General features: G+C 52.2%; 1 protein-coding gene across 4 annotated transcripts in view; it reads left to right on the top strand.

The window, feature by feature from the left end:
• The window catches only part of WWC1 (WW and C2 domain containing 1), a 120,554-nt gene extending 113,066 nt beyond the window's left edge, over nucleotides 1–7,488 (top strand). For all 4 annotated transcript variants that reach the window (XM_059699140.1, XM_059699141.1, XM_059699143.1 and 1 more), the window contains 3 exons: nucleotides 2,279–2,512; nucleotides 5,498–5,619; nucleotides 6,729–7,488. In XM_059699140.1, the coding sequence (XP_059555123.1) occupies nucleotides 2,279–2,512; nucleotides 5,498–5,619; nucleotides 6,729–6,795 (423 nt within the window). In that variant the 3' untranslated portion in view covers nucleotides 6,796–7,488. The remainder of the gene's footprint in view (nucleotides 1–2,278; nucleotides 2,513–5,497; nucleotides 5,620–6,728) is intronic.
• Nucleotides 7,489–9,607: the final 2,119 nt, after the last annotated feature.

Genomic DNA, 9,607 nt, shown 5'->3' on the forward strand with positions numbered 1-9,607 from the left:
GTTCCCAGAGGGCAGGAGTTCAGCACAGGCCAGCTGGACCCTCTCCTCGGGGTCTCCCCAGGCTGAAATCTGGGTGCTGGCTCATCTGGAATTTTGACTAGAGCGAGAGTCACATCCCCGCCCCCTTGGGGTGCTGGCAGGATGCATAACCTTTCATTTCCTTGCTAGCTGCAGGTCTGGAGCTATTCGCAACACACAGAGGTGATGTTCAGTCCTTGCCATGTGGCCCTCTCCATACATGTATTGCTTCTTTACGGCTAGCCAATCTCCAGGAAGGGCAGTTCATCACTGAGGAGCTCACCTAGTTAGGTCAGGCCCACCCAGCATGATTCAAGTCAACTGATTAGTTACATAATCACAGGAATGATATCCATTATCTTCACAGCTCCCACCCACACTGAAGAGGCAGGTATTATATTGGGCATGTCTGTGAGGTGGTGGGAATCTTGGGGGCCAGCTTAGAATTCAGCCTCCCATAGTCACTTAACCATTCTTTTTAAATCATTACTGGGTTTTGAGAGGAGAGTTAATGATTATACTAGTACTAGAGGCCCGGTGCACAAAAACTCATGCACTCCAGGGGATCCCTCAGCCCGGCCTGCACCCTCTCACAGTCCAGGAGCCCTTGGGGGATGTCTGACTGCAGGGAGCGGGCCTAAGCCATCAGTCGGACATCCTTAGCGCTGCCACAGAGGCGGGAGAATCTCCTGCCACCACCGCTGCACTTGACAGTCATGAGCCCGGCTTCTGACTGAGTGGCGCTCCCCCTGTGGGAGCACACTGACCACCAGGGGGCAGCTCTTGCATTGAGTGTCTTCCCCTGGTGGTCAGTTCTTCTGTCGTTCGGTCGATTTGCATATTAGCCTTTTATTATATAGGATTACTCAGGATCTTATGCATACAGATAACTGAAGAACTCAAATGTAGCTTAAAAATGAAAAGGGCAATTTATTGGCTCATTTCATGGAAACTCCAGGATGTTGGACTAGTCTCGGACGGGGATTGATGCAGGAGTTGAAAGAATGTCATCAAACCTCAGTCCTGCCCCTCACGACATTGCTCCCTCCACATAGCTTATTATGACTCTTTTTTTTCTTCTTCATCTTTTTTTAGCTGAATTCTTAATCAGGGTCACTCCATGTGACGGTGAAGATGACTGTGATCGGCTCTGGGTTTATACTTGCCGGCTTGAGAATCTCTGTGTAAAGACATTGCCTTTTCCCAAGTCACTTGCAAAGGTCCCAGGATTGAGTTTTATTGTCTGGGCTGAGAGAACATACTCACCCCGGAAGCAATCACTGTGGCTCTGCTTTGCCATGTTCAGGTCACGTTCCTATCCCTGAAGCCCCACAGGAACCATGTGGGTTGGGCATGGAGGAGGCGTGGGTTCCCAAGGGAAGACGATGAGACTGGGGGCATTGATGCTGCACATGCAGAAACAATAGATGTCCATTGCGGGAACACCAAGTCAAGAAGGGGGACAGACTTGCACTGAGGAAGCAACTTGAGGGCAGGAGACAGAAAAGCAGGCTCTGACTGAGACTGGGAATGTGGAGGACACGGAGAGCAGGGAGCCAGGCACTGTGTGGGGAGTGAGGGATGGGGTCTGGAGCCCACTGCCCGGGGTGGAATCTCCGCTCTGCTACTCACAATGTGTGACAGCCTCTGGGAGCTCGTCTGTGCAGGGGTAACCATCGGAAGGGACCTCATAGGGTTTGCGCAAACGAACTGGGGTCATGGAATCAAGTGCCCAGGACCGAGCCTGGGACGTTGCCGGGGCCTGACCAGCAGACCCTGAGCGGCGGAGGAACAGACGACTCTGACACACATTTCTGTGAAAGAGAAGGCTAAGGGACTGTTTCGCTTTAGCAACTGAAACAGCTCTGATTGCCTGCCTCGTTAGCTTCTTATTGTAACAACAGCTTGAACTAAAATTGATCTTAGATACAATCAGCAGGGTGAGTATCCTTGAGAAAGCACATGCTTCCACAAGGTCGGGTTTGGAGACTAAACATAGAGATTCCAGTAAAACACCCGGGAGCTTGGACTTATTTGGAAAAGTCAAGGAAGGGGCTGCTGCCTTCGGCAAGGTCCCCTCAGAGACCCCCGACCTTTTGGAGAACCCTCCTTACAGACTTTCCAACCAAGTCCCGTGCTTCCCCACAGGACATAACCATGCTCACTAAACACGGGCTGTAGAATGGGAGAAATCGGGCTGAGGGCGTGGGGGCATTTTTGAAGGATGACTAAGTAGTCAAAGCCATTCCCACCCCCACAGCCTTCATCTTTCAAATCCCTGCGCCACGAGCGCCTGATGCGCACCTCGCTGGACCTGGAGTTAGACCTGCAGGCCACCCGGACCTGGCACAGCCAGCTGACGCAGGAGATCTCGGTGCTGAGGGAGCTCAAGGAGCAGCTCGAACAAGCCCGGAGCCACGGGGAGAAGGAGCTGCCCCCGGGGTTGCGCGAGGACGAGCGCTTCCGCCTGCTGCTGAGGATGCTGGAGAAGCAGGTGAGTGCCGCCCGCCTTGCGGGGTCCGTCCGCTGTGGCAGGAGCAGGGGCACACCACAGACCGGAGCTCTGAATGGGTCGTCCAACCCTGAGACCCACTGAGAGAGTTCCTGCCCCTGGTTCCCTTTGCCCAGGAAACGTTACCAACTCTTTTTTTTTTTTTTTTTTTTAATTTCAGAGAGGAAGGGAGAGGGAGAGAGGTAGAAACATCAATGATGAGAGAGAATCATTGATCGGCCATCTCCTGCACGCCCCCTACTGGGTATCAAGCCTGCAATCCAGGCATGTGCCCTTGACTGGAAGCGAGCCCAGGACCCTCAGTCCACAGGTCGATGCTCTATCCGCTGAGCCAAACCAGCTAGGGATGTAGCCAACTCTTGACCTCACGGCCAGGCCCTTTTTACTGCATTTCCGTGTTGATGTGCACAAGCCCTTATTATCCATTCACATGTATTTCTTTGTGCAACCCTTCATCAAACATTGGCACCTCATCTGGCTGGAGCACACTAGCAGTTCATCTAGGAGAGTGACCCGCCCTGGTGCCTGCCCACGCAGTCCCACCCAGCAGGTATCGCCCAAGCAGAGAGGGGTGGGCCATGCAGGGCTCAGGACTAAGAAGCAGGGAACACAGCCTGCTCGCTTCTCCGTCCTCCGTCCTCGTGCAGTGAGTTTGAGGGAATGACAGCAGCACGCCATGAATTTTTTCAGGGTAGCGCTGCTTTCACTAACAAGTTAGCCTGCCGGAGAAGTCCCTCACAGCATGGGACCTCCCAGAAACAATTTGGGGCCACACCTGGGAGGGCAGGAGGGCAAGGGAGCTCCTAAGGAGAGGGGGTTGGAGAGGGGGCATCGTGATGACGTCACACAGCAGCACCACGAGGAGTCTCTGGGTCAGAGAGCAGCAGTTTGGGGTCCCTGATGGCCCCAGGGTGTAGCTTATCATCGGCCAGCAGACGATGGGTGGAGCTTAGCTTCACAGGGAATGCAAAGCAGGCCGCTTCTGAATGGTTTTTAAAACTGCTTGTTCGAGCTGTGTTTAAAACAACTGGATGGGTAAAAATTTTAAGTTTGGCCCTAGTGGGCTTTGAGCTTACAGGTCCCAAACTACCATGAAAAAGGAAGCGACACTGGGCTAGTAGAGGCCTTTGACTCAGTTTCATAACACCTGCCACCCTCGGATTGTCACGCAGGGCAGGGATGCCAGCCTTTGCCAGTTCTGTCCGCGCGCAGCCAGGCAGTGCAGCGAGCTCCGTGAAGAGGGCGCCTGCCTGGATTGCTGGGAGGGCCACCCACTGCAGCCCCAGCTGGTGGTGCCTTAGAGCAGGAACGTGGTGCTGGACTTCCTGGGTCAGCACTGGCGTCGGAGCTTCAGGCTGACTCAGGCGATTCAGAAAGTCCCCAAATGTTTCTTTCTAATGTATTACTTATGCCCTGTGTACTTATATCAGGGATTTAATAAGAGCATTCAGGGAAAATGGAGAATTAGAGTTCTAAGGATGAGGAGGGAATACATATATTTTCAACTTAATTGTGGTTGTTTATCACATTTGAGCTTCCCAGTCGCCAAGGCATAGGAAGAGGTAAGAAAGTAAGTGTTTTTGGGCCTCGCCTTGAGAAAACCCGACCTTTCAATTACAGTAAATTATAGTACATGCATGACTGTCTAGGACTGACAGTGATCTGCTAAGGAGTCATTTAAACAGTGGCTTCACTGACCAGAGCTCTGGCTGTGTGCAGTGTTGGAAAGATGGATATTTTAGGGCTCTCAGTGACTTGTTCAGGGGCACTTACATAGGTTTGCATCAAGAGGAAGGGCAGCCCTAACCGGTTTGGCTCAGTGGATAAAGCATTGCCCTACGGACTGAAGGGTCCCAGGTTCGATTCCGGTTGGGGGCATGTGCCTTGGTTGCGGGCACATCCCCAGTGGGGAGTGTGCAGGAGGCAGCTGATGGATGTTTCTCTCTCATCGATGTTTCTAACTCTCTATCCCTCTCCCTTCCTCTCTGTAAAAAAATCAATAAAATATATTAAAAAAAAAAAAAAAAAGAGGAAGGGCATATGCCCTAGCCAGTTTGACTCAGTGGATAGAGCGTTGAGCCACGCACTGACGTGCCCTGGGTTCGATTCTGGTCAAGGGCACATAGCTTGGTTGCAGGCTCCTTCCCTGGCCCTGGTCTGGGCTTGTGTGGGAGACAACCAATGAATGTGTCTCTTACATCGATGTTTCCTTCTCTGTGTCTCTCCCTCTCCCTTCTACTCTCTCTAGAAATCAGTGGAGAAATATCCTCGATTGAGCATTAAAAAAAAAAAAAAAGAGGTAGGGCCTTGAGCACACGGCATGACTTGGAATTGCGTTTGTGCCCAAGTAACGTCTTATTTGTTTGACGTTAAAGAAATTTCTTAACACATTGTGGACAGATCACGAGAATTCTCGCTTCGTATTACACAGTGTTTTACAAAGTATCAGACTTTAAAAAGATACTAGCTTGTAAGGACATGTAATAAATACCTTCAAAATGCAATGGGTATTTAATTTTAAAGCGTGCCTTTAACATTGATGTAAAACGTTTTTTGTACTCGTTCAGTAGAAACTTACCTGGCCACTGGGTAAAGCTAGCAATAAAACTACTGGGCTGTCAAATAGAGGTCATTATACACTCGACCTTTCTGGTGGCCCTGAGGATTAGAGGAAGTAGCACACAATTCACCAGACAGCCCGTCTCCGGGGTCCCCACACGTGTTCAGGTTCCTGCCGCCCGATACCTGGCCACTGTCGCAGATGGTGGGACCACTTTGCCTCCTCATTCGGAATCAAGAGGGTCCCACAGTGGAACAGGAAGGGTGAGGGTGCCTGGGTGTGGCCCACAGACCTCTTGACTACAGCGAAGTCCCCCTGTGTACTAGAAAGTTCTCCGTGGCCGGCCCATTTCTGGAGGCCCAAAGGACTCCCCACAGCCTCACGGCTTTGCTCGCTTTGCCCTGCAGATGGACCGCGTGGGGCACAAAGGTGAGCTGCAGGCAGACAAGATGATGAGGGCGGCCGCCAAGGACGTGCACAGGCTCAGAGGCCAGAGCTGCAAGGAGCCCCCAGAAGTGCAGTCTTTCAGGTAAGCACGTGGGCGCCCGCCCGCCCTTCCCTTTCCCTGGCCCACCCCGCCGGCCCAGCCTCCGTCCCCTGCTCCCTGGCCCACGGACCTTTCTCTCTCGCTGTCACAGATGTTCAGCCCCTGCCCAGCCGTCCCCGGCTGTCTTTCTCCGTCCCCAACAACTCGAGCTAAATTGTTAGTCCCTCTTGTTTAATGAATGGCCTTTCCTCTCAGCGTTGCCATCACCGGTAATTGCTGATTGCGGAGGATGGGCTGCGTGATAAATAAGCCGGGGGTGCGGGTGCCCCTCGGGCCTCCTGGCTCTGCCTGTCGTCTGCCGGGACCTCGGGGATGCGCTTTCTTGCTGTGCTGGACCCCAGTGCCATCTGTCCTGGCCTCCCATCCATAGAGGGCCTTGCATTTAGACTTGTGACGTCCTCTCAGATAAGACTAAGGAAACATTTAGAATGTGCTGTAATGTGTATGACCATGTTAGAACATGTCAGTTTTTTAACCAGTTGAAAATCTAAAACAAGCACTAGAAGTGGCCCAAAGGGCCTTCTAAGCCCAGGCCCCTGATTTTAACTAAAGGCCCCTGGTCCTGCTAATGTCCCCTAAAGGAGGAATGATTTGGGTCCCCCCTGGAGACATTTGGCGATTCGGGGTTCTTTTTTTTTTTTTTTTTTTTAATTCTCACCAGAAGATGTTTTTTCCATTGTTTTTTCAGAGACTGGAAAAGAGGGAAGGGGAGGGGAAGAGAGACAGAGGAGAGAGAGGTAGAGGGAGAGAGAGAGAAACATCAGTGTGAGAGAGACACATCAATTGGTTGCCTCCTGCATGCGCCCTAACCTGCAAGCCAGGTACATGCCCTTGACCGGGAATCAAACCCAAGACCCTTCAGTTTGAGAGCTGGTGCTCTCTAACCATTGAGTCACCAGCCAGGGCAGTTCTGGGGGGCATATTTGGTTGTGACACTGGAAGGCGGGGTCGGGGAGCTGTGACAGACATCTAGGGGGCGGGGGCAGGGATGCTGCCTCCCATCCTCCCACGTACTGCAAGGATTGCCCTGCCCCTGGTGTGCATAAGGCGAGGGCTTAGCTCCTGCCCTGAAGGCGTGGCCTCTGTTACAGGGAGAAGATGGCCTTTTTCACTCGGCCGCGGATCAACATCCCCACCCTCTCCGCAGACGACGTCTGAGCTCCAGAAAAGTATTTCCTCTGGTCCGGGCACCCTGCCCTGAGCAGAGACTGCGGCCGCGTTATTTATGTGGTGTTATATGAAGGTTCTGCGTCCCACCTCCTCTAGCGCTCCTCTGGTTTGAAGATGAAGATTTTTTTTTTTTTTTTAGTTTGGGTTCTATTATTAAAAAAAAAAAAAAAAAAAGGAGAAGAAAATCCAAAAAACACACAAAACACACAGCATTAAAACGACAAGATTGTATAGTTTGTATATTTAGGAATGTATTTTTGAGAAAGAAAATTTAAATGAACTAAAAGCAGTGTCCAGTTGCTGCTCTTCTTAAAATAAAATGGTTTAGATTTTTTTTTTTTTTTTGTACAGCTCTGCCTTCTAGAGGTTTCATGCAATAAGTAAGTCATGTTTTGGGGACGGTCACCCTAAAAGGACGCCCCGCAGACATCACAGCACAGCTGACCTTTCCTACCTAACATATTTTGTACAATATTTTAAAACGCACAGCCAGCGTGTGGCGGATTCTGGGGTGTGCCTGTGAATCTTCACCAGCTGTGACGTGTTTTTTACGCGGCCGCCTGAGGTGGAGCTGGCCACAGGCCTGCCCACGCCGTCTCAGATGCCCAGTGAAGCCACTGACGTGAGTGAGGGAGGGCTTTTCATTTTATCTCCATCAATAAAGTGGCCTTTCTGAACGAATCTCCTCTCTCTCTTCCTCCCCCCGCCCCCCACGCCGCCCCCCACTTCACCCGTGTTTCCCTGATTTTTGACTCTCCCCCTCCCAGCCCTTCCCTTCCCACCCATCCCCCGTCCAGTCCAGGTGATATTCTCTTTGTTTTGGCTTGGTTTGGTTTGGTTTGGTTTGGTTTTTTGCTCACCCCTCCACTCATTTGCTCATTAAATGAAAATGACTGTTGCAGACGATTGGAAGTCCGTCCTTAACAAACAAGCAGCAAAACCTCTTCCTCCTCCCATTCCCTGACATTATCCTGTGCAACCTCCCTCCCAGCGTGTGGCACCGGCAGCCATGGCACAATCACTTGGGCCAGCTTGTTACAGACACACACCCCCGGACCCTCGCCCTGCCGGGATGGGCCCAGCACTTGCTTTTATCCATGCCTCACTGCCAGCCCAAAGCACACCGCAGTGTGACGGACCCGCTGGTATAACATGAGAAGCCCAGCCAGAGACGGAGCATCCTGTTAGAACGTCACTCAGGGGACACTCACATGCGTGGCCCTCTGCGGGCCACGGAGGACCGTTGGGAGGTGTGATGAGGGAGTGGAGCCCTTCTCTTGGCTGCGGAGGCTTTCTCCCCCACCTCCCACTGCGTTTCTATGGAGAAGGTACCTACAGTGGCATAAAGTCCACCATTATTCCCCACATGGGATCCCAGCTGGGCCAGTCAGAGCCCTTCCCGGCATTAGCCACCGGAAGATTAAAGAGTAGGTTTTCTTGTCCAGCTGGCATGGCTCAGTGGTTGAGTGTCAATCCATGCACCAAGAGGTCACTGGTTCAGTCCCGGGTCAGGGCACTTGCTCAGGTTGTGGGCTCGATCCCCATTAGGGAGCCTGGAAGAGGCAGCCGGTCGATGTTGATGTTTCTCATCGGTGTTTCTCTGTATCTCAAATCAACAAAACATTTTTTTTTAAAAGTAGATTTTCTCTTCCCAAAGCTACCCGTAGCCATGGTTCAACCTCTGGGTCCAGCCCTGCAGAGAGAAACAGATGGAACAAGCGGGGAAAGCGGGGGGGGGGGGGTGATCCTTGGGGTCTGAATTGACTGACACTCGAAGTTCACTGCATCCTCGTGTGTCTGTAGTCTGCCTGGTGGCCCGTGGAGGGTGCCCAGTAAAAACTCAGGGGCCGTGCAATGGGATTCTTTCCCTCGGCCACACCTTTCTCTGTGTCCAGCATTCCAAGCCATGGTCAGCCCCTCACCCCCCACGGCAGCAGCTGCTGAGACGCAGAGCTCCGACCGCCCTCTGTGAGCGGCAGAGGCTACGTGGAGCACATCCTCCTGCCCAGGAAGTGTGTGCCAGTGTTGCAGAATTCACCAGGCGACCAGAAAGTACACAATGACTACTTTCAGGGAGATCCAGGGGAAACCCTTTATTTAAAGCAGCGCTGCTGGCTTGGGGATTCGAAGATCCAGAGCCTGAACCCCTTATACAATGAGACTGCTCCTTGTATATATTCCTACATTTCTTTGTTTCCTATCTGTTTCCTAGCTACCCGGCTTTCGTGACAGGCTTTCACAGCCCTTCCGGAGTCAGTCAGAATGGGGAAGTTGGAATGTATCTACTAGTAAATGCCTGGCCTGGGTGGCACCAGAGACCCCTCCCCTCCCCTCCCCTCCGGCCAAGCTGCCAGATTCCCGGCCTGTGGCCCCTGCAAACTGGGAGCACCCAGGAAAACAGACTATTGCCCAAGGAAGGGGCAGTGACTTCATTCTAGGCTAACAATGTGCACTAGGACACCGGTCACTGGCACAGACTCAGATTGCTAGTGCCACCCCCCCCCCCGAGGTTGCCCCCTATATTCCTCCTCACCAGTGCTGTTTCGGCTGATGGAGCATCTGTGGGCAGAGCCAGAGCACCTCTTCCGAAGGCAGAAGGCCCTGTGTCTGCCCTGGCATTGAAGTCTCTGTGAACAGTCCCTGGCCAAACACCAATCCATACATCCTGTTGTATGCAGAATAAATATAAAGTCACTGTACATGCAATTGTGCACACATGTTCTCCAGAATCTACAGGAAACAGGAGCTTAGAGATGTGAAATGCCCTGCTCAGGGTCACTGGGATAATACATGGCCAGGG

This window comes from Myotis daubentonii, chromosome 5 (assembly GCF_963259705.1).
Source record: "Myotis daubentonii chromosome 5, mMyoDau2.1, whole genome shotgun sequence".
In the NCBI taxonomy this organism is placed as follows: Eukaryota; Metazoa; Chordata; class Mammalia; order Chiroptera; family Vespertilionidae; genus Myotis; species Myotis daubentonii.